The sequence below is a fragment of the Suillus plorans genome (assembly GCF_016647745.1).
Source record: "Suillus plorans strain S12 chromosome Unknown HD556scaffold_28, whole genome shotgun sequence".
Classification (NCBI taxonomy): Eukaryota; Fungi; Basidiomycota; class Agaricomycetes; order Boletales; family Suillaceae; genus Suillus; species Suillus plorans.
Window position 1 is genome coordinate 156,158 of NW_024537412.1, and position 24,258 is coordinate 180,415.

General features: G+C 49.2%; 5 protein-coding genes across 5 annotated transcripts; 2 read left to right on the plus strand and 3 right to left on the minus strand.

Moving 5' to 3' along the window:
- Positions 1–100: 100 nt before the first annotated feature.
- On the minus strand, positions 101–566 carry HD556DRAFT_1443254 (uncharacterized protein; the record flags this gene model as incomplete). Its single annotated transcript, XM_041306574.1, has 4 exons — positions 101–228; positions 267–342; positions 399–428; positions 480–566. The coding sequence occupies 4 exons, from the start codon at positions 564–566 to the stop codon at positions 101–103; spliced, it is 321 nt and encodes a 106-aa protein (XP_041160177.1).
- Positions 567–5,274: 4,708 nt separating this feature from the next.
- HD556DRAFT_1519496 (uncharacterized protein) lies at positions 5,275–7,340 on the plus strand (the record flags this gene model as incomplete). Its single annotated transcript, XM_041309132.1, has 7 exons — positions 5,275–5,318; positions 5,372–6,020; positions 6,131–6,228; positions 6,282–6,519; positions 6,571–6,782; positions 6,834–6,907; positions 6,961–7,340. 7 exons carry the CDS (start codon positions 5,275–5,277, stop codon positions 7,338–7,340), a joined length of 1,695 nt encoding a protein of 564 aa, XP_041160178.1.
- A 208-nt stretch (positions 7,341–7,548) lies between these two features.
- HD556DRAFT_1237484 (uncharacterized protein) lies at positions 7,549–14,000 on the minus strand (the record flags this gene model as incomplete). Its single annotated transcript, XM_041297900.1, has 19 exons — positions 7,549–7,891; positions 7,943–8,221; positions 8,275–9,157; positions 9,206–9,396; positions 9,445–9,984; positions 10,044–10,403; positions 10,451–10,518; positions 10,577–10,804; positions 10,853–10,963; positions 11,012–11,173; positions 11,230–11,349; positions 11,397–11,831; positions 11,886–12,923; positions 12,965–13,180; positions 13,228–13,379; positions 13,437–13,676; positions 13,728–13,800; positions 13,858–13,903; positions 13,960–14,000. The coding sequence occupies 19 exons, from the start codon at positions 13,998–14,000 to the stop codon at positions 7,549–7,551; spliced, it is 5,526 nt and encodes a 1,841-aa protein (XP_041160179.1).
- Positions 14,001–14,227: 227 nt separating this feature from the next.
- Positions 14,228–16,226, plus strand: HD556DRAFT_1270491 (LTV-domain-containing protein; the record flags this gene model as incomplete). The annotated part of the gene is made up of 6 exons (XM_041299167.1): positions 14,228–14,264; positions 14,320–14,481; positions 14,543–15,325; positions 15,372–15,732; positions 15,781–15,975; positions 16,030–16,226. The coding sequence occupies exons 2-6, from the start codon at positions 14,341–14,343 to the stop codon at positions 16,224–16,226; spliced, it is 1,677 nt and encodes a 558-aa protein (XP_041160180.1). The 5' UTR covers positions 14,228–14,264; positions 14,320–14,340.
- On the minus strand, positions 16,187–23,907 carry HD556DRAFT_1372136 (uncharacterized protein). Its single transcript, XM_041302977.1, has 13 exons — positions 23,182–23,907; positions 23,032–23,136; positions 22,265–22,982; positions 19,240–22,210; positions 17,900–19,188; positions 17,634–17,851; positions 17,412–17,582; positions 17,257–17,360; positions 17,062–17,205; positions 16,921–17,011; positions 16,708–16,869; positions 16,505–16,659; positions 16,187–16,452 (listed from the first exon to the last, which is right to left on the minus strand). Exons 1-13 carry the CDS (start codon positions 23,789–23,791, stop codon positions 16,363–16,365), a joined length of 6,828 nt encoding a protein of 2,275 aa, XP_041160181.1. The 5' UTR covers positions 23,792–23,907; the 3' UTR covers positions 16,187–16,362.
- Between the last annotated feature and the right edge of the window lie 351 nt (positions 23,908–24,258).

Genomic DNA, 24,258 nt, shown 5'->3' on the forward strand with positions numbered 1-24,258 from the left:
GGCGCGACTATTGGGCGATGACAGTGAGTTTCCTGACCACAAAGAATAAAATGACCTTTGACACAACGTGGGTTAGGAGATGTGAATAAAAGAACACTTGCTAACGTACGATGAGAAGTGCCGTCAGTTTCCTATGCCTGTCACGAAGTTCACCGCCTGCCTCTGGGACCTCGACCACCTCTATAGGATTCGGGGCATTTTCCTCTTGCTCCTCATCACCAGGCTGTACTTGAAGAGTAAGTAAGGCTACAAGAAAGTGTAGAGACAACGTGCGAGATCGAGAGCGTTTGAGGTGTCCTCCTCGTATTCAATGTTGTGGCTGCTGAGTGGGTTGTTGATTTGCTTTACGATGGACATGTTCAAAAATAGCATTGAATACCGAAGGTCGCATGACTCACTAACAAAGGGTCATCTTCCTCAATGATGTGCTGAAAATAAAAGTTAACAATAGCGCTGAAAGGACGTTCGTAATGGCTTACCGTTAAAATTTCGCGTTGGCTGAGGCCGACCCGAGGGTATGGATGGTAGCGAAGTATGTGGGAGGATCTATACGAAGGCAATCTCATTTTGATGGTCGAAATTTTCTTGAACAAAAGGAAGTGAGGTGAAAGGGATGTGGTTTGCGCAAGGACCAGGTATTGGCATTTTAATACCAGCAGACGGTTGGGGACGTAAAATAATAAATTGTGAGGCGGGCACTAGCAAAATTTCCTGTGCCGAGTTAATGCCAAAATAAGTGGCAGGCGCCTGTCCCTGCACGGTTTGCACACACCCTCATATTACCCCAGCAGAACCAATTCTCAAGGTATCATCATTTGACAATGGCTGGATTCAACATCCACTCCCGGTAGCGCGAAAGAAGAGGTGCAGGGCTGGGTGCAACAAAGTTAGTATATTTGTAAGTGGTGCCTTGCCAGTTTGACACTCGTGGGTCCTCGATGTTGGTACAAAATTTGCTTCCGCTGGACCAGTTTTCTAGGCATGATCATAGTCGAGGATGACGACCATCCAGAGCCAGCCATGGATAACGCGAAACGCGAGGCACAGGAACCACAAGATGGGTTGCTGGTTGTCCCATCACATCGACGAACCAATGTTGTAGGACCTCTACATGCGACCTTGACATGGTATCAAGCTCAGTGGCCTATTCAGCTCCTTGTATTCTGCGCGACATCATAAGAATGCTGGATGGCCAGACACCTCAGATGATCCCAAGCTGAAAAATAACAGTCAATATCCGATATTTGGGTACATAAACTTTGTCCCGAAGAGCTCTCGGTGTGTTGATGCGAAATATATAACAATATACTGATGATAAACACTCTCTGCAATTTGCTGGAAACCACCCTGAGCACCCTCGACATGCCCCATGGCCGCAAGCCAAGGATAGCGTGACATAGGAGTGTGACGCACAGCGTGACCCAAAAAGGGGCATCAAGCGTGCACGAGCCATCTTAAGGCAAGTTCGCAATCGCCATCAGAATCCGTGAAAGCAACTCAGCAGTGTGCTCTCAAGATTATAATAGCAGCATTCGTGTGAGTCAAGATCATCACTATGGCTGCATCAAGATCGCCCTCCCAAATCTCCATTGGCACAACTGCCTTCAAGGATCGACATCAATGGTGGCAATTAACATGAACAGTAGCAATGATTGCCACTCCAGTAGTGATACACCCCAGGGCACAGCAACAAAACATGGTTGGAGTGAACAAGACACTCACTATTAATCCAGCTGGGCGACCTAATGCATCGTAAGCTGCTCAACTTTTCAGCGTATCCGGGGGGAGAGAATATCCAGTTCGATTATTTAACATGAGAAGAAATGCCGCATCAGTGGTCGAAGTGCAGAAACCCTGGAGACCCCCAGCTCCATCGATGTTGATCGAAAAACAGCAAATTTCCACCGTCGCAAAGTCCAGTCCTTTGTCGACATAGTTGACGATCGTTAACTGTGGCCATCTAACTTGACATTCGACCAAGTATTGCATCCCAATGTTTCCGGTGTCTCCACATCTCCGTTGTGCCAGAGGTACATATGGGTGCGTAAGGGGGCCACTCATGTCATTCGTCAAGATTTGCAATTCAACATATTAAATTGCGAGCTGCCCGCCCTTCTGCGGTGCGCTAGAGTGGTTTGAAGCTAAGCCGAATTTTATTTTGCAGGACAGGTGTGGTTTGGGTGGGCGCTGGGTTTGTGTACTAAGTACTCTGAAATTGAAGTGGGGGATTCCACAACTCCGCTCGCCACTGTTCAATTTTCAGTTTTTAGCTCTATCCGCTCCTTCGAACCCGAGCCCTCGATATTCAATTTTCGGGGTCTAAAATTTACACTCATTTTCTTCTCTTAACTCCAACTTAACTCTAACAATATTGTTAATCATCGACAAAAGTTTTATCCATCGTTGCATGCAGCCGCTAGTCTCCAGCTGTGCCAGTTCAACTGTTCAAATAAATTGAAGAGACCCAAATCCACCCGCACGGCATTTAAACGTCAGGACAGCTCATCGTGACCTTGCGGATTTTCTGGCGCCTCCTTCACCTGGTCCTTGGTCAGCATCAAGCGGGTCGGTGCTCTTTTTTGGATGTTTCCAGCTCGGACAAGTCAGTACTCTATTCTATGCGATAACTTTGACTGATCCTGGTAACCGCTCTTGATATGGATTGTAGGCTGCCGCAATAGTGCAGATATTGACGATCACTCTGGACTGGCTAATTTTTTATATCGCGGGTTACGGGCGAGTAGGTCGAGCTGGTCGAGCTGCCAGAACTTCCGACGCATGCAACTGCAGAAATATAATTTCTAGGCCTGTCAGTATACAAAGAAAGCACAAGCCTCCCAGAGCAGCTGTGGCTACTAGTTCGGGTAGGTGAACACGAAGTATGAACGTGCGTCGTTTGTTATTGAAATCCCAGATACTCATCCTTCCGAAGTAGGGAACCACTGCGGACGCGTAGGATTGATATTATATATCTTCATGAAGTGCCCATGTGGGCCAGCCAAAGGCAGGATTATTCTATTTGATTACCATATGCTGGACTTTGACTGACACTTGCATTCGCAGCTATCATATATGAATCTTACTGCGCGTCGCGGTTACCGCTATATTCAAAACTTCGAGTGTCGAATGCCTTCTTGTTCTTCGTTGGTCTAGTTGACCAGTGAACAGCTTCCTTGGTCTCTCCGGTAGCAAGTGCATCCTTCGTCCCTGCTTTGGAGTCGACTGGCGGCTGTCATTGAAGTGATCAAATGATCACACACGCGCCAGTAATTTTTCTTGTGATGTTGGTATGCGTGGCTTGATGCATGCTACTCAACAGGGATGATTCTTACTCTGCTGCAAGATGCAATACCTAATTTCCACGATCACCGTATCCACTAGGAGAGAAAATGTATCGTCTCAGGTCACCACTTTGTTCAATGCCATAGTCATGCTTGGATGTAGCAAATAATCAACGAAGCAACCCACGCCATTCGTTGGCTGTGGAATTGCGAATTTTTTTATGTAGTTCGCTAACTAGTACGCGGTTCCTTACACAGATATAGGACCATACCTCGAGACCTATACATCTGTACACCTGTCACTCGGCAGCCCATTTCTATGGTACCCTGAGGATAGCAAGATTTCATGACGGACCATTACCCATAATCGCTTCAATGTATTCGTGCGCGTACACGGCCGTGATGCAGCATATAGCATCGGGACAGCTTTGATACCGCTTCGGTGTACTTAAGTTCCACTGTGGGGACGTTTTCGTGCATCTCCCACTTGAGCACGAACCGAGTCTTTCTACAAGCTTAAAACCTAGAACCTCTGCAGGACCTCTCCGAACACATTGTCCATATCTGGCATCTATACTTCTCTCTCAGCAACAAATATTTTGCTCCATGAAGTGCGTCATGATTGGTTTCGTTGCTGCAGCCTCTTGGGCTGACACGGAGCAATAGATTGGAATCAATCTTGGATTATCTTTCATGTCAAGGTAAGCATGTAAAGGGTCTACACCGACTCCGTCATTGATAAAACTTACACTAGATCTCGTTATGCACTCGATGTTTTTTAACCGACAGAGTCGATGTCAGTCCAGTATGGTTCATGTCCTTGATGTGAGCATAAGCCAGATGCGCCCAGTCCACCAGATTCGCGCGCGTCGGAACTCTTCACCCCAGGTTCCCAGTCTCGGGGTGCTCTGAGTCATGGTTCGTTGCTAATGTAACGCAGAATGTCACCATCCGTCAACGAACGCAGTGAAGGACTGTTCAAAGACTTATGTGTGACATGCTTGACATGATTGAATCCATCGCAAATATCTGGTAGGGGTCGCGATGTCACTAAGAAGCGTAAGCTCTACCGCCACAGCTTGCTCGACACCCAAGCATGCACCGTGACGGACTCTCGCCATTAATTGTCTTGACGGATAGTTCTATGCAATTATAATGCGTGACATGATCGTGTCCGTCCGACCGTGGACTATTCTAATTTCTAAAAGTTTGCTTACTGTGGTACTTTCAAGTTCAAGAGCCCTGGCGATGGCTTCAAAGTACTACGATGACCACTAGGGTTGCAATATTACCTCTGCTATAGTGTCTAAAACATGAGTCTGAAACGCGGGCAGGAACAGCCGTTCATGATCTTTCTGGGGAGCATGTACCATCATAGCCGTTCGCGGTTTCTCCGAGTGCCCACACCGTCTTACAACGCATCCCGACTGACAAGAAGTTGCCTCCGACTATGCCACCACGTCGTGTTGTGCAGCGCATTTGTAGCGACGTCACCCACTCTTGAGCGCTCTAAGCTAGCTTGCCAAGGCCTTGATCGCGTGTGCCTCTTTGTTTTCGCTAAATGGCACATCACACTGGCTGGCACTAGTTGATTTTCATTTGATATCGTCACACCAACGTTGCACTGCTTGTTTATTTGCGCTTGCCCCTTCAGGTCTACCATCTGCGCGTTACCTCAGCATAGCGCTCATACCAGAGACACTAGTGCGATTTCGAACGCTAGTAGAACCGTCTTAACCGGACTGAAGTGTCGTGATTCACAGCTATGGGGATAATGATACCGTAAGTACACTAGTAATAGTGGTCTAAACGCAGAGCCTGCTGCGCAGCCTGTTGCTCACGGTGACCTTAGTAGACAGCTAGGACGTCGTATAAGTTGCGATGATCTGGCCAACGGCATCCCCACACCATCACATTCCTTCGTTCTCATCGGCAAATCCCCCACCAGCCTGAGAAGAGACGCAAAATGAAGTACATCAAAGGCTTCACGGCCATGGTTGCCGCCAGCCTGGTTCGAGGCTCACTCGCTCAGACATGGTACGTATGATTTCGATTATGCGCCCTGCTTATTTATTCCTCGATATTTCTAGGTGCGGAAAGAACTATATGGCAAATCAGTCTGTGGTGCCCCCTGGCGGACAGTTTATCTTGCCCACACGAGGTGCTGAACCGCTTCTGTCGTTCCGCTGTGCCCCTGTCTTCCGTCCATACCTCGAGGAGGATGCAAAAAGTGCAGCATTTATAGTCGACACACCAATAGTTTATGATTGGATCGCCGGCGCTGAGCCCATCTCACTTCCTTCCAATTCGGGCTCGTCTGGCGGATCCACTGGCCTAGGAAGCCTCAGTATCACTATCAGCGTGGGTTCCATCCATACCACCGCAAACGTTCCTCTGAATGCTACCGGTATTCAAATTCCCGTGGATATCAGCACACTTAACGCTCAGAAGACTGCGTACAATGTCACCTGTTCTGCTACATATTCCGCTCCTTCATCTTCGGGGTCCCAGCCTGCAAACAAGCAGATATTCGATGCTAGCTCATCCCTTTTATATCTCCCTGACACAAATGCTTCTGTCACGAAGACTGACTTGCGCACTGGTGCACTCTGGGTACGGCCTGCAAGTGGCAATGGTGGAGCATTTGCGCCCTTCGTGCCTCAAGGATTCTACATAAATTTCGACGAGTATCTGGCGACAAATTTATCTATGATCGACCAGCTCAAAGATGATGGGTTCGTTCTTCATTGCCACCACTTCTTAAGCATTCATTCAATCATTTATCCAGGTTCAACACTGTATGATTCTCAATGATCTAATATGTCCCATGCTGATCGTCTACTCCATAGCTTCACCCGATTCCTCCTTATGACAACCTTACTATTTTTCAACAAGTTATCGAGAGGACCATCAGTGTCGGCATGTACATTGTTTATGATATGCGATCGTATGTCAGACTTTATCACCTCATCTCATGACCATTGATATCTTTGCATTCAGGAACTACCAAAACTTGAGTACCGTCGCCCAACAAGTGAACACCTACGCCTCGATTCCCAACCTATTGAACTGGGAGACCGCACACGAGCCCGATGGCAACTCTGATCCCCAAAATGCGGCGCAGGCGACGTATGACTTAATTTACGAAATTGATGGATATCATCCTGTCTCTATTGTTCTGAATTGCCAAGACTACAACTTCTCGCCCTACGTCAAGGGAGCTGATATCGTTCTGCAGGCGAGCCACTCACAATATTTTTTATCCCTTACGCTGCTAACCCTGGTGTAGGATGCTTATCCTATTGGTATTAATGCGACATGGTCTCCTGTGTGGAATACAGAGTGTACCCCCGACTTCGGTCACTGTGGTTGCGACAACTGCCAAGGGCAGATGTGGGATGTTAAGGCCCGCGTCCAGACCTTCAAAGACAGACTCAACATCTTGGGCTTTGACCGAACCAAGTCTGTGTGGACCACACCCCAGGCTTTCGGTAGCGCCGCGTAAGTCACCTTGAGTCGCCAACACGACCTCTGTCTTAACCCTCATTACAGGTACTGGAACACGACACCCACTGGCATCCAATGGGCTGCTATGGGATTCACTTCCTTCAGCCATGGTGCTATAGGTAAGTTCATGCTGATGCCACGCATATGAATAAAACTAAGTTCCATCGCCTAGGTTCCAAGTCTTACCAATACCCGACCACAACTAACAATGAAACATCGATCGAGGGGACGGCAGCTGCCCTCACTGTTCTCATCCAAAACTACGTTCAACCCTTCTTGGTCGACCCGAACGCTACATCTACCAACTACAACTACCAGGGCGTGGATGCTGGTGTCTGGTACAATGGCACTTCATACTTACTTGTCGTTGTCAACATGAACAGCACGCAGGTTTACGCACCCTACCAAGATATAGGATTGGGCTGGATCACCAACGCGACAAAACAGGTACAACGCGTAGTTTCTATCTACGAGATCCCCTCCGCCTCTGGCAATCTTACCGGTATAACGTTCGAACCTGGAGGAATTGGACTTCACATTGCGACGCCCTGAAAGTTATAGATTGGGGACTCGTACACAAAGAGGTATTGACGACTTCTGGAGGCATGGAAGCTGGAAATCGATGATCTCAACAACATTTTCGGTCAAGGTTCGATATGTACATAGCTACTGCGACAGCAATTACATAGCAAAGAATAGCGAGTAATAATAGATACAAATGGATTATTTGCTTGACTTATAGTAATTTAACATACGATGCTCAGCCGAGCTTCATCTTCTTTGAGGGCTGAGGTGTCCCTTTCTCACCATCCTTGCGTTTCTTGGTTCCTGTACTCGCCTTGGCTCCACCAAATAGTTCCTTGACCCGGTCACGTAAGGCCACCGCGATATACCCGACCTCAGAGTCCGCGCCATTGAAGGTGATAGCGTTTTGGATCATAAGGTTGATGTCTACCTCAAATGCATCGGTCGAGTCGTACTTATCAGTGTCCAGCTTCTGGCGGATCGTTTTCAAGTCCCTTGCATCCCTCTTTGGTATGACGTCAAAATACGTCGGGATGCCCAATAGAACAGGATCGACAGGTTCTCGGAACACCCAAGAGCTGCGGTAAAGTTAGTGTATTTGAACCACCATAGATGGAGTAAAAACTTACACGTCCTCCTTCACTAATTGAGTCATCAGCGTTTGTAAGCTCCTCTTCTCCGTCCATGAAAGCTTCCTCTCTATCACCTTCGCCCATTCTTTCTTGAAGACTTTCTCCACCACATCCGCACAGTTGACAGGGTAGGTAGTGGGTGGGTTGAATTTTCGGCAGTTGCTTAACACCAACTCGACATCTTTTTGGAAGTCCTCCATGGTTGAGTACTTGCCCTCGTTCAAACGCTGGGTCATAGTACCAAAGTCCATCGGGTGTTTGATCTCTTCGTAGTACCTATACCAATACCAATATCAGTGTTAGTTGTGATAATGCAAGATGTCACAAACGTGGGACATCCATCTCTCTCAGGGTCTACAGGCTGAGCGAATATAACGCTCTCTGGCACCCTAAGAATAACCTTCAAAATTTCTCGACACTTCTTCTCATTGAGTGGAGCTGACGCCTGCATCTTGCGAGGCTTTGATGGCGTTGGGGTAATGCTAGGTACAACTTCTCTCTCTTTGCCTTTGGTGGAGGTGCGCAGAGGTTCGGAGACAGATTCTGAATCACGAAGATTTGCAACTTTCTCTTTCTTCGGTTTGCCAAGAGACACTTTAGGAGCAGGCGCAGGAGCAGGTGCAGGCGTAACGGACGGCTCCGCAGCTGGAGTGCCAGAGCTCAAAGAGGGAGCGCCAGGCTTTTCCTTCCTAGAGAGGGACGGGGCTAACATCAGTATCTCGCCACCATTGTCGTCAGCACTCGTCTTTCTGCGTTTTCCAGGTGGTCCACTGCCCGAAGGTCTTGCAGGGGGAGGTGATTCCCGAACGGGATCCTTGGTTTTCCGGGTGCGCTTCTCCTCGTCTTTCTCTCGCTCAATAGCGATTACTTCTTGCAACAGGTCATGTGATCCATCGTCAACGTAAGGCGGAGGTGCCTCGTCAACGACTTTGGGCTTGCGAGATTGTTTGGGTTTCTGTAAAGCCTTGGGCTCTGCCGCCTTCTTCGAGGGCTCTGGTTGCGGTGTCTTGACTTGTGGACCACCAACCTTGAGCTTGATAATCGGACGTGCTGGAGCCTCCGATTCTGCTTGCGGAGGTGGCGGAGGTGAGACCGCAGGAGGTATTGACACAGCAGTTCCAGGTTTCTTCACTATGATAGTGGGCAAGTTGTCAGGCGCAGGTTCTGCATTCTTGCTAGCAGCTTCGAGAGTCTTCTGAATGCGGTTCCAAACTGGGAAAAGGTAAAAAAAACCCAATGATTCTGTGCCATTGGACTCACGTTTTTCAAAGAATGTCTCCAAGAAAATCGCTTCAGTGTGGGCATACGTTCCGGAAGGGTTGTACTGCTTCGCATTTGCTATCATGAGACGAAATTCTGCCTCGAAGGCAAAACGGTCCTTGTACATGCCCGCCTCAACTTTGGCGCCCATGGTGCTGAGGTCCATAGGGTTTTTGATGACCTCGTAATAGCTATATTACTAGGTCAAACAAGTCAAAGGTTATTATCAAGATACAAACTTTGGAGCATGGTCTCGAACAGGATCCACTGGTTGCATGAAAAGCACTGCGCTCTTATGCATCTTGAGTTTCTTGAGTGCATTACGGCTTGCACGCAAATCATTCAAGCTCATTCCAGACGACTGTGCCTTCGGAATGTGAGGGGGCCTAACACCATTCATAGGCTTTGGCTTGGGTTTGCCTTTGGCTTTCGCAGGAACTGGAGGCGGAGCCATGGAGCTAATGGGAACTGGAGGCGTTGGAACAGCGGGTGCAGTGGCAGATGAACTAGAACTTCGGGCTTGAGCACCACCAGGCATGATTTTGAGCTTAGGGGCAGCAGATACAACAGCAGGTACCCGAGCAGGTGGTCCCCCGGACTTGAGAGGTCGCGAGGCCTTTGGCAGCACTTTGACCGCCGGAAGCGAGGGCGGGGCTTCAGTCACAGGGGTAGGAGGCAGATGAATAGTAACCTTCGGTGGAGTCTCTTCAACTCCCCGAAGGACGATGTCAGCCAGTTTGATGATACCCCAGCGAACTTCCTGGTCAATATCCGGTGCGCTTGAGACCGGTTGTTATTGTGAACGAACAGTCGCACAAAATCATCTCGGACAACTTACAGAGCAATAGACATCAGGAACTCCCGTAACACCTCATTTTTGCCGATTTCTCTGTCTTTCCTGAGAACCTTGATCATCATGTCGACCTCGCTCTTCTTCGCTTCTTTTGACTTCTCTGGCAGAGAGCCATCTTCCTCGATAAGCAGCGACTCTGTATCCTTGATGGAGTTCTTCATCTCCCCCATGGACACCAAGAGAGCTAAGCTTTGGCATGCACTACGGGCCACATGTCTCCGAACCACGCGAGATGGGTCATTTGCCATGATGGCCAATACGTAGCGCATGATGGCGGGCGTGTACCACTTGGACATGAAAAGGCCATCGAAGGCAGCGAGACGAACTTGGGTATAATTGCCTTCACTGGGAGACAATCAGATGAAGTAGAATATACGACCATTATAACATACCGGGTAAGAGGGAAGAAGACCCGGAGATCGTTCGGGATGAGGTTCGCGGTAGTAAGAATCAAGTAGAACTGAGGTCAAATTAAAGTCTTTAACGAGGGATACACTCTGATGCAGGAAGCTACTCACTTCCAATACGGCAGTGGTGACTACATTCTTCGGTGACGGGATGAGTCTGTCCATGCTGCGATACCTGCTGACTTCGTCAATTGCCTGCTTCATCAAGTTAGCATCCTCGGTAGTGTGCTCCGACCGAACTTCTTCGCGAAGGAGCTCGCCACGTTCCGGAGGAGCAATCGAGACAGTTGCACAAGCAACAGCTGAAATCATAGTGCATATGTAGAACGCGTCCGAGTACTAAAGAGCGTTGAAATCAGTAACTATTTGTGACGATATCATACTAACCGGATTCGCCGTGTTGTCGTTATAACGAAGCTGGTCGACAAGGAACTGACGAACTACTGAAGGTGTCTTGCCATTCTCAAAGCGCACTTGAGATATTGCGTGAACGAGACTCTGAATATTCATGAGTTGTGAGATAGAGGTAGCACCCTGAAAACATACCTTTCGAACAAAGTATTCTGCCAGGTCAGAGAAGTCATTAGGCTTTGGGACGTAAGTATGAGCGAATAAATCTTGGTTGGGGTCTTCCGGGTCGTAACAGTAGCGAAGGAACAACTTGAATAGATGAAATAGTCCCAAGAAATCAAGTTTCCGAATAGCACACTGATGTTTTCACGTCAGAAACAACTTGAAAAGTTAACAAATCTAAAAACACTGACGTGCACTAGAGCCATCGCAGCCTCACAACGTATGCGATAATAGTAATTGGAGACGAGCACTGTCTTGGTGAATGTACTCGAAACGATGGCGGTGGATTGCTTTGCGAGAGCATTGACAGCCTATGAAAGTTCAAGTCAGGAAGATGAATTGTCGACAAATAACTCACTTCTAGTTGCGCAACGACATCGCGATCTCGCTGCAACTGCGACACCCACATGAAGTCGGGCTGTTCAAAAGCGATAGCGGCGATCCATTCAAAATCGGCGTCCATGCGAATCCACTCGTACGTTGCACCCGACATCACCTGCTCATCTTCCTCTGTCCAGTCAGCCACCTTCCAGTTTTCTCGCTCCTTTTCCTTTTCCCAGATCTCAAGTCCAAAACCCATGTCGATTAGACCCATGGCTTCAGCAGCTTCAGCATCGCCTTCCGCTGCAGCCTGAGCAGCCGCCTGTCGTGCCAAGTATCTCTTGGTATTTCGTCGGATACGTTTGTACTTCGTGTTGAAAGGGACTTCAAAGCGTTTGAAGGACGAACGAATGTCTAAAACGTGCTCATATGGAGTGCCATCCGCTTCATGGATCCGAACAGTCATTTGGCCCTTTAGGGGCTGGTGAGGGGGGCTTGATTAGGATGCTACTGCTCGTAAACGCACCTCAAAAAATGGTACAGGCTTATGCAACAGTTTCGACACCTCGTTGTGCTCGAGCGCCTTGTATGCTGGCGAATCTTGTCGCATCGTGATCTCGACTGCCATCTTCTTCCTGTTGAAAGAAGCAGAGAACCCGAACGCTGGACAACCACTACCGTAGATCCACTGCTCAGCGAATGACCGGAGATCAATTCCGCTGACCTTCCTGCATGTACGCAAGAACGAGTGTGTCGATAGAGCATTATTTTGCAACTCTCCGCTCATTGCTGACAAGAAAATCTTGGGCAGAACACGAGGAAGACCGAGCGAGGTACCAGACTTGCCAAGACGTCGATCCAAAATGTGCAGCACGAGGGGCGCCTTCAAGTTGACAAAAGGTAACGTCACGGAGTCTGGGGGATCATTATGCTGTGGTTGGCAGATGGGCGGCATCGATCCGTTGTCCCACTCGACGACTCGTTGCATGTCCCGCTTGAGCCTGTATCGATACTCGTTATTTCCCAGGAGCTTGCGGACGAACAGGCCGGTGATATACAGCGCAAGACCATTTACGAGCCAAGTATCTGACCATGTCTTTTGTTGGATATTGATTCCCATCCACTGACAGGCCAGGGCGTGACTAAGTGCTTGCCGGGTTTCGAGCACCTGCTCAATCGAGTCCTCGCCATGAAGAAGGTCCACAGTGATTATCGATAGCGTCGAGCTGTCGAAACGCTGAACAGGCATCTCGTCCACCGCTACCACTTTGTATGACCCAAATGGGTAGGAACCGAACTCTGTACTATAGAAGTTCATTGCCGAACGCAGGGATGAAATCGACGAATGGAGCATAGCTTCGTGACCAGGCAAGCAAAACGCATGCATCAGAGGCTGTGAAATGCCAGACGTATCCTCTGATGTGAGCTCTGTCGGGATGGGATGCACATGGAATGGTCCAGCAGCAAAAGCGACATGCTGCACGGACGTCAACACTGCTTGAGAGAACAAAAAGATGGTTTTATTCGAGTTATTAGGATGTGCAACCTGTGTTGCCCTTGTTAGCTCGCGCAGTGGGAAATACGTGGATCACATGCCTGTTCCACGAGGTCGCCACTGCAGACAACTACCGTCGGGATAGACTCCTGGGACTCTTCAAAATCACCATTCTCTCCGCGGTGGCCAGGATCAGGCTCTTCGAGATAGCGAGGAACGACAAATTCGAACTCCCAAGTGCACTTCTCCCACAGACTGTCGACACATGGAACCCAACATCTTGCAGCGTCGGGGGATGATGGCGTCGTATATGCGTGCGGTACGCGCTAAAAGACATCAGAACTTCTTAATCATGAACACAGAAGTTACTTACATATGGGTAGGAGTCGGTGGGCAGCACGAACTGGATCCCATCCACGGGATTTCTCAGACTAAAATCAATGTGGACCACAATGGGCATGAATTCGGGACTGGGTGCAGGGGTATGGGAAGAGGGGCTAGGGGTATGAGGCTCAGGCGTAGCAGCTTATACGGTAAAAAAATTGAATGCATGGCACATAATCCTCGGAGACCGAAATTTACCTTCACTGAGATGACCATTCACAAGCGAGTGATTTGCATGACCAGTTTGTCGAAGCGAAACTTCCTTCGGAATTGCGATCGACAGTTCACCCTCATCGCCTTCGGCCAGTGCAGAATATATTTTCCGCTTCAACTCTGGATAAGTGTGACAATCCTGAGGATTTGAGATACTGATCTGGGCGAGCGGATCATGGTGAACAAAATCTGCCGGGTGCGACGCGACAGAAACAGAGTGAATCGCTGCAGAAAACACGTCAAATAATGTATCTGAAATTCAAGCGCAGCACATACTACATTGCCTGGAGTGCAGATGAATAGTTCTCAGGTTGGGATTAGTTGGAATGAGGGTGATTTCTGTGTAACCCTGTTCGAGAATGTTGTTGTATGAGCGCCTGCCAGAGTGGCCTATAGTGCAACGTACCCAGAGAGAACCGGAGAAATCAACCTCTAGAACAACTTTCTGATGACTAGTATATACATAAAAAGGTGTCAGTACTGTTGAAACGCGGGATAGAACGAAAACACGTATATAGAGAAGCCACGACGACTGTGCTCGCGTTGCATGATTAACCGCCAGTCGAACAAAGAGGAAGAACCAGAATTTCTGCGCTCGTATTAGAAAAATCTTGCGTAGGCCGCACGAAGATGAATCTAAGAAATGAAGGCGTAAAGGACTTCGAAGGTGGAGACCGCTTGTTCGAGGTCTTCCAAACTTCACGGGTGGGATTGGTGACGGCGTAGGAACAACCGACACGATTACGTAATGTCCAGTCGCGACTGGGTGGCTGTGTATAATTTCAGGCTACCGTCTGCCTTGAGGATTGATAAGTGAATCTCACATTCATCACCTTTTATACCATTCGGAACTGATCAAAAGAAAAAGGACATTGTATTTTGGTGCACTATGCCCCAAAAATCAATCTTTAGACAACCAGGAGCACAGCACTTCCAACTTGTGCACCGATCTCAGCGAGATCCCCTTATTCATGATCCTGACGCAAGTCAGCACGTCCTGAAGGCATTTGTACGAGGGAATGACAAAAAGGTGCGCATAATACGCGATACGTATTTTTTTTTGCCTCTACTCATTTAATTCCCGCTCCTAGGGAAAGACTCGGGCCGATCTCGAGTCACTCCTTTCTCCCAATGATGTTGCCCATGACGCTCATGCTCATGTCGGCGAAGCCTCATTATATGGTGTCTATTTCGACGACACAGAGTATGACTACATGCAGCATCTACGTACGGCTGGTGCAGAGGAAGAGGGTGTAGAAAGTATACTCATCGAGGCACCTACTACATCTCAGAAATCGAAAGGTAAAGGAAAATCAAAGGATCCGATCTCCTTGCGCGATCTGCCACCAGAGGCGCTACCATCCGCATCTGAGATTCCCAGGAACTATGAGTCACAGGAAGCCGTTCCCTCATCAATTGCAGGTTTTCAGCCGGACATGGACCCGCATCTCCGACAGGTTCTCGAAGCATTGGAGGATGATGCATTTGTAGATGATAATTTGGAGGATGAGTTCTTTGGCGAGCTGGTAGCAGAGGGACAGCGAGATGAGGATGGTGGATTTGACTACAAGTTTTGTGAGGACGGTGATACCCCGCAGGATGCCCCTTCCACAAAGGATCACGAAGACCCTGACAGCTGGGAAGCGCGCTTTGCCCAGTTCAAGAAAGAACAAAAGGATGCACCTCCGCCCAGCGACTCCGACGACGAATTGCACTCGGAAGGAGCGGACACCATCGGAACTCTACCAAAGCTACCTGTCATTGGTGGAAAGCGCAGGCGCAAAGGCACTTCCGACGCATCTGGGTACAGCATGAGCAGTTCGTCAATGTACCGCACAGAAACGCTAATGACATTAGATGAGCGCTTCGATCAGGTAATTGTAGTCAACTTTGCCAGGTCATCTTTTTGATCACTTGCAGCTGATGGAGAAAGAGTATGGCTCTGGTGAAGGAGAAGAGGTCGAGGAAGAGAATGATGACCTTTCGTCTGAACTATCAGATGAAGCTCCTGAGCTCGTTACCTCGCGAGAAGATTTCGAGGCCATGATGGACGACTTCATGGACAACTATGAGTTGCTTGGCAGAAAACTAAAGCCAGTGCTTCCGGGAGACTCAGGGACAGAGAAACTCAACACGCTGCGTCAAGCAATGGGTCAGGATGAGCGGGTACGGATAAGATCAGCAGATGATGATGACGAGGAGGAGCTAGACGACGAGCGACTTTTTGCCGGATATAAGGCTGCAGAGAAAGAGGATGCATGGGACTGTGAAACGGTATTGAGTAAGTCGAATCGTTCCATGCAAATTCAACGCATCTGAAGCAGAATAGCGACGTATTCCAACCTGGAGAATCATCCCCGCGTAATCCGTGCGCGGGCATCGAAGCCGGTTCCGAAAATTACGCTTGATCCCAAGACCGGTCTTCCCACTTTAAACGACGATCATCAAGCCCCAGAGTCGCGAAAAGGTCGTCATCCCTTACAACCCGTTGCAGAAGATGAAGAACATTCCCAAGAACCTTCAGGTAAATATTTGTTTGAATACGGGAATGATGTTCCGCTAACGCTTCACCGGCCAGTGGCAAAGCAAACCATATCCCGCCCGCGCGACGAATCGAAGGAAGACAAAAAAGCTCGCAAACAAGCTGTCAAGGTCGAACGTCAAGCACGTCGTGTGGAGAAAAAGGTGACACAAGAGCAGTTCTCCGCGGAAATGAAGCACCAAGCACAGGGCCTTGCAAACAAGGCTCAAAGCATTAGAACGAGAAAATTGTAGTATACAGCTCGAGGTGTAACAAAATGATGTAATGTACAGGATTTAGATCATCGGGTATTTACTGGCACGGATGGTATGTGGTAAGGTTACAGTGGAGCGACATGATGCTTTTTGAATAAAAAGGACGTGATATGCTTCACCAGTCTGGCCAGAGTTCAACCAGACTGTTCAAACTATAAGGGTCTTCTTCCGGGATGTCTTTCTGCTTCATCCATCGATCGGGGACCTAGATGAAAGTGTCATTGAAATGCTGCGAAAACATCTTCGTGTCCACTCACTAGGGGTAAATATCTGTCCATGGCACTGAGAAATCGCTGTCTATACTGCTTGGGCGTAACGATGGTGGGTTCTCCTCTACCAGCACCACCAAGGAAGGTAGACTCCTTCACCCAGCTCTCGAGTTTCTTGTCCCAGGTGTAGGTGCGAATGTAGTCTAGCAAGAAGTAAATATATTGTCACAAGCAAACGGTTTACCACTTACCAACGATACCCACCACTAGTTCATTGGTATGAGCATCAACGCCGACGAGAAGTGAATAATCCATGACATTGATGTCTTCCAAAAACTTGGTGTCGTTATACAATGCTCCTCTTAGTATGCGCTTCGAATGTTCACGGAGATAAAACGGTGAGAGATGGGCAGCTGTGGAAACAATGTTTAGTGACTTCGATGTCTCCAAGATAGCTTACACACTTTCGACGAGGTTTTCATCGAGCAGTACTTCGTTTTCTCGTCCAGTAGATTGCACGTGTCGATTACGGGTCGATCCCTTAAGATCATAGATCTGAACAGATCGTCAGCAAAGAGTGTCTATGCCGCAAGTAAATGTCGTACCCGGGAAAATCGACGATCGTAAAAGAGGTTCTCCATCACAAAGAGGTTCATATGTGTCAGTTTGGCCTTGCTCGAACCCTTATCTCTCGACTTCTTGAACGTCAATTTGTAGCATCCAAATACCTTGGCGAGTAAAGTGGGACGCTGATAAAAGTCGTTTAGAAAGCTTGCAGCCTAAACAAAAGAACAACCTACGTTGCCAGAGATCGCAGATGCCATGTATTCAAAGTACGCAGGGCCGAACGTCTCCATCGTCTGAAGCTCTGCCCTCGAGAGTTCTTTCGCAATGAAACGATCATCTGATGGAAGAGTTAGTAACGTCATGACTTGGTAAGGAGATGAATTACAACCTCTTGTCTTCAAGAATGCCGAGCCAGACTTGCCTCCATTGGCATCCCACTTGACACACCTTGCCAACGACTCAACCATACTCTTCTCGCAGTTATGCGTCCTACGCAAAGCATCGAACTGCTCCGGATACAATACGGTACAACTGATGGTTAGACCACCACTTTCAAACGCTAGAATGGAGTCAGCGCATTGTACATTAGATCAAGTACAAGGACACTGACTAATCACCCAAGGCATTTTCGTCGACGCAGATTTGAGCTCCTCCGCAGGGTTGCCAGGTTCCGCAGTCTCGACGTTGACGACTCCCCACGTCGAGGAAGACTCCGCGACAGAATGGTCGTCGGGCATGAATGCTTCCCCTCCGTCAGTCAGCTTTGGCTCTCGCGCAGTGCGTTTCTCGGCCCGGGACTTGGCCAATATTTCTCGGTACTGGGAAGAGCTGGAAGCGATCAGTGATAAACAAGATGCCAAATGACAAATAACCTACTTCAATGCCAATGCGATGATAGATGTAGGCTCATCAGTCCTCACGACCATGGAAGAATCACGGAAAATGTGTTCCGGATCATTCAACGGATCTTCAGCCTCTGGATCTGATCTGCGCGGAGGGAACTGAGCCGAGAACAATCCCTGAGAGAGTCCCTGGAAAGCCTGCTTGAAGATCGAGTTCCTCCCAGGTTCATCAAGCGAAATCGGAGGCGGCGTTGGTGGGAGATTCATCGGGATCTCAGATTGCAGGAAAGGAGATGGCGGAAATGATGCCACTGGTCCGAGCTGGCGAGCTGGGGGTGGAAGCGGCGGTGTTGATGATGAAGGTGCAGGGGAAGGCTCGCCTGCAGGTGCCGGATTTGATGTATCTGTAACATTTTGCACAGTGACGATAGGAAGCGTGACAGACTGTTCTGGTGATGAATCCATTGTGGTTTTATCCGTCGGCTTTCGTGCTTCATCTTCGTCACCGCCCTCGTCGTCTGCTTCACTAGAGCTATCAGAGCTCTCTGACTCATCCCGTATCGCATCCTTGATACTATCTAAAACTTCAACCGTAGCACGAGCAGAAGCTACTGGCCGCGCCTTACGACCCCTGATGACCGCATAACGTCTGTTTGCTCGTTCGGTATCCCGATTTATGCGCTCGAAATGTCGTGCAATATTAGAAACCTTGCTTCCGGCACCTTGAGGCGGCCGTCTGAATTGAGGCTTGGTGTTAGGTACGACTGAGGTGGGACGAGAGGGTGCTTTGTCTTTTTGGATGGCTCGGGTAGATGGCTTCCGTCGCAAGGTGCGACCACCACCGGCAGGAAGCGGTTTGGATGTGTGCGGCGGCGATGACGTTGGATCACCGTTGAGAGGTCTCGACCCACGTTTATCTGGCGAAGGCCGTCGAGATGCAATTGAAGACTCGATAGAGGACCCAACTGCTCCAGGTATACGTGAATTTTGAGCGCCCAAGGAGCGACGGTTGAGATGCCTCGAGGCTACATTCACCGCATAGCTGGACTCGAAGTCGGACAGCGAGGGCTTTTGGACAAGCTCTCTGTGCCTGCGGATAGTAGACCTTTGAACCGGTGGCTGTGCAGGATATTCTTGTTCGCTTTCAGACACTGGAGGAAATGGAGCCAGAGCGGTCCTCGCAAGCTCTTCAACACCCTGCGGGGGCAGGTATTCTTGATACCGAGCTACCAGCTCTGCAACACTAGGTTGATTCTGTGGCCGTCGAGGTAGCCTTGATGCCCTTGTAACAACGCGTCCAACGCGAGTTTCACTTTGTTCCGCCTTGATAGCATGGTGAGCTAGGGAGCTTCAAAGAACAATGTATGCACTTACTTGTGTTGTTGATGTTGCACCTTGGTCTGAGAGTGCCCCATCGTCTTTAGAAGCACCGATAGTCGAATCACTGTCAGCGTCCGATTTCCGTTCAGTAGCCACTTCAGGCTCAATAGCTGAAGGACGAGGTGCTTCGATATCGGAAGAGGCCGTCGCTGTCTTCTCTACAACGGTTTCAAGCTCAGGCTCCGAAGCCTCTGACGCAGAGGAAATAAAGGATCCTCCAGTAACCCGTCTACGAGTCAACGCTCCCTCTTCCGCCTCCGAAATGGAAAAGGGCTGGTGAGGTTCACTAGGACTCGCAGGATCAGATTTCTTTGGCCACATCGCCCTCACAGACCCAAGGGCAGCAGATACCCTCCGCGTGTTCCTGTCCAGAGTCTGAATGCCCCTCGGCTTCGGGAGCTTGTCAAAGTCCTGCTGCCATGCTACAATCTTGTCCTGTCGGAAGGATCGAACTTGATTCAAAGCGAGCGTATCAGTCGGAGCCGACTCCTTATAAATGTTGTTGATCAACCGAGCAATCTCCTCTCTCTCATCTTCAGCGCGCGTAATGAGGTTGTTGATATCGGCGAGGAGTTTTGCGTCCTGCTCTTCATCACCAGTCGCTGCATCAATGCTGATGAGCTTGAGATCATCGACAAGAGCAGTGTACCAGATAGTATTCCGGCGGTGTAGCCGTTCGTAATCTGCATTCTTGAGCTCCAGCTGTGACTCCGGACGGATGCAAATGCGCATAGCAGGGTAGACAACTTCATGGATAATAACAGGATCTGCCTGAAACCGCACCGTCATTCCCTTCGTTGCGAAGTACCGGATATGGTGTTGGTAGATGTTATGTTGGCAGCCGGCGCCTTGGACAAGCTGTACGTCCGCGGGGTAGAAGTGCAATTCCAAGAACTTTGCAAAGGAATACCGCTGCATCTCGTCGGAGATGGGAATAAATGGCGTTGCTGAGCCACACACCCGACAAGCGCTCCAAGTCGTGATGGTTTCCGGAGATGGATAGAGATGCGGACCCCTAGCCTTGATCTGCCCATCCCACTGCTCAACAGCAACTGCAAGTCTGGTTTCGTTATGCACAAAAACCTTGCAATGTCTCGCAAGTGGCTGGTTGCATCCTTTCCCAGTGCAAATCGCTTTCGGGTCAAGGAACCGGACCAACGTCTCGTTAACGCTCTTCTCAATGAACTGACCCAGCGTGCAATCGTTCTCGCCATAGAACTTGATATACTTCAATCCAGGAGCGAAACAGGCGCGATGAAGACCAAATTCTTCGATCGGGATGGTGTATTCCCAAAGGCTAATGCATTGGTACTGGTCAATCACGAAATCATCAGCGTTCTTGCGGAGGTACCATTCCCAAATACGTCGCTGCTCTTCGTGGCGATGCTTCACCATACCTAACTGGCTCTCCAGCGCAATGTCCGTAGCGGTCTTGAGGGGAATCAAATGATCTTTCTCGCCAGGATCGATAAGGCGGGGGGAATGGAAGAACGATGACCCCCCAAGGACATGCAATGTACTTGGCTGGGGCTCGAAGTAACCAGCGGGTTCCTCGCCGAGTTCAGACAACCCAGAAGTAGGTGTTTTCGGAAGATCAGGGAGTGGGAGTGCTTCAATTTGGGCTTTCACATCGTCCACGTCTGGTTCGATTCTGGACACAGTGGCCGTTGCCTCACTTGCAGGGGTGGGGGTTCCCGAAGGAACCTTACTATCATTTTTAACAGGGCCTTTCTCCTCTCTTCGCACAATCTCGTCTTCCCAAGCGCGTTGTACATTAGTAAGCTCGTCATCCAACTCCTTCATCCGCCTAATAGGCTGAGGGGGAGGAAAGCGCAGAGTAGCAGAAACGGATATGAAGGTCTTGGTGTACGGCTCCAGTGACTGCTGAATTCGTTTCGAAAGACGAAGGCGCTCGGCATCAGCATCCGGAAGATCATCTTCAGCTTCTTTGATCTCCGCCTCCTCTGCCTTTTGCCGCTCCTTATCCTCTGGTGTCACAAGATGCACCAGGGACACCGATGCAGGCACAAGACCACCAGGGTTCGATACCGTGCCAGATCCCTCTGCATACCGCTTCGTAGCACCACCTGCCGGTACGGCCTCTGCACTCAGGCTAGGAAGCGTAATCACGGAGTCTTTCCACAAGTGGGTCTCCAGCTTCAAGTTCCTCACGACAAACATCAAGAATCTGGTCACTTTCTTCACCTTCTTGAGCATATCTACATCTCCTCCTCTCAGGATGATGGTGCACCCCAACTCACGGCTGCATCCCTCAAACCGCATATAGGTCTTCCGTTGCCCTGGGATCAGAGGGTGGTCGAAAGTCTGCACGCGGAACCGCGCGCAATGACCTAATCGGGGCTCTAAAGCAAGCTTATCGATCGACGAAAAGACATCTCCCTGAGTCATCCGGGCCACAAATTGGATCGCGGTAGGCTTTACAGCGCGAGCGACGGCGATATTATGCTTCGCAAGCCCTTCGAGTGCAATCCTGCTCACGGACTTTTCCACCAACACCACATGCGGCCTGAGCGCTGCGATCCTGCTCGCCAAGTTTCCGAGATACTCCTTTTCCTGTCTAAGAATCTGGCCAAAGTGGACATATTGGCCCTCCACCCGATGAAACTCAAGTGGGAAGGTTACAAGCATGACACGGGGATTACGTTGCATACGTGACATTTGCTTGTGGGCAACGTTCTTGGTTATGACGGCACCATCAACGTATTCCGAATCACTCGGTGCGCCACCGGGTATCTTTTTGATCTTGACATATCGTCGAACATCCATGTCTTCGCCTTGGTGGTATGGAAGGGCAGTGAAGGTAAGTTCTTTTGCGACGCGAAGGGCAAGCTTCAGCAGGGTTTCTTCCCATTCCTTGATGTTCGGGATCTGCTCGGTCGTGAGCATTTGCCGCAGCATGACGCGAAGGTGGAACATGGAAATTAGGTTAAGCTCTTGAGCATAACTAAGCTCATGGCATGAGATCATGCAAGATGACTTATATTAAATTTTAACTCACGCGGTAGAATCTCGCCTCGTGCGCCAACCTTCAATAGTAGGGAAGCTATCGAGCCGACTATGGGCTCGGCTCCTGATAAAGGGCGTAGCAACATCAAAATCACCAAAGCTGCTGAATCTGGAGCGCATGGTATTGTAATTTCCAGGACTGTCTGACACGTGTTGGTCCGGAGAGCTCAAAGGAAATTGAATTGAGCTCATAGTGCCCTCGACATTGATTGGTACAGTGACTGGAAAGTCAACTGGGGTCTTTGACCGAGGAGCCACAGTAGCTTGTGCGGTATTTTTGCTGAAGTTGGATATTGAGGGAGGATCCTTCTCGTCTTCTGAGAGGTTCCGTCGAAAGGGTGCTGTACTCTCGCGGACAGGCTCCCACTCGGCGAAGGCAGTAGACACAGAGTCATTGTCAGATATCAGTCTCTTTGTCTCAGCAATGGAATACAGATTAAACGGTTCGTCCGTCCTTCCGAACAGCTGGGACGCGGCGAATGGGGATTGCGGATGATGGCCGAGACTGAGCGTGAATGAATCGCTGCCAAACTGGTGGGCAGGGAATGGAGAAGCTGTAGAAGAGACAACAGAACGCCTGTCGTCGTCATCTTCGTCTTCAACCTTTGCAAGTTTCTCGAGACAGAGATTGCACACCCGAACCATGCCGTCATGACCGAACCTGGAACCCTTAATGATATTCGATGCACAACGCGAGCAGAATATTTGGCCTGCACTTGGATGAGCGGTAGGTCTGAATTTGAAAGTTAGGGTACACACCGCATATACGACAATGATGTTTGCGTCGCCATGTTGTGAATACGCTTTTGCAATCATAACACTCCCTTGCATTGGAGTCTTCCATCCAATAATCACGAGAGAGACCTGCAACAGTGTTAGAAGCAGTTAAGAAAAGGTCTGTATATCTACCTTCACCGCGAATACGACGTATAACTTTGGATACAGAGGCAGACCGATTTAATGAAGCAGTAGTGCGTATACTACGCGCATCATCCTGGATGGGAAAACCAGGGATAGCAGTACCAAAGAGACCGCCGTCTGGAGTCTCGTATACAGGAGTATATTGGCCACTACGTGAAGGCGAGCGGTCTAATTCTGTACCAAAGGATGGTGGATCTGACACGACTGGCGTCAAGGATACGAGGGGTGGCGCAGTTCTGGATGGCACGACTGTCAATGATGAGGGACGCTCAGGCGCAGAAGACCGAGAAGAGAAGGCGGATGCGTTTACGGAGGCTACGGATGGACGTTTCTGTTCGCCTGTAAGGGCTCCAAGAGTGCCATTGGGAGGGGGTGAGAGAGTGGAAGATGTCAAGGGCGCAGCGAAGCTATTCTTCATGCGTGAAAACAAAGAGGTCACAAGAGCATAGGATGAATAATCGTTTTCATCTTCTTCTGAGAAAGGATTGAAGGAAGTCAATGAGGTGACGTCGTCACCAAGTTTTGTGCTACTCCGGGACCTTGACGGAAGACCGGAATGGATGCTCTGGACTGGAGAATAGGTTAGTGGTGATTCCATCTAACAAGTCGGTTGTAGTTCGGGATCACAAAGTAGAATAGTGGAGCTGCCTACTACGCCTTTAGCCTCTCCACTATCGGATGAGCATAGTGCATAGACAAAGCAGTTGAAACTGGAGGCGGTTGGTTGCCTTATTAGGTAATTCAATTACTAAATTCATCCTTCTGTGCTCTTATTCTCTTACCACCATCAAGTCAACGAAGTACTGAAGCCATTACAGGGGATCACAGAGTACTTCCATTACACGAAGGTTTGACCACTTCCGATATCGTGCACGCTGCGGCACGCGTCTACGACTGATAGCAACAGTCTCTTTAAGACCCCCCCCCCATATTTTAATGCGGCCCTGTCCCTGGTTAATATTAATATCATTGACCAACGCAATGTGACTGCCCTTCGAATCGAACGTTCAATAACCTTTTATGTCCCATGATAGAAGCCAGTGGAGGACGCTCTCACCTTCAGGG

Excerpts from the sequence above, each read along its gene's own strand:
- HD556DRAFT_1372136 (XM_041302977.1), bottom strand. The coding sequence starts at position 23,791 with ATGGAATCACCACTAACCTATTCTCCAGTCCAGAGCATCCATTCCGGT. Across the intron at positions 17,583-17,633 it reads GAAAATGCCTTGGGTGATTA|CGTTTGAAAGTGGTGGTCTA; the intron begins GTCAGTGTCCTT and ends ACTCCATTCTAG. Across the intron at positions 16,453-16,504 it reads TGGACAGATATTTACCCCTA|GTCCCCGATCGATGGATGAA; the intron begins GTGAGTGGACAC and ends ACTTTCATCTAG.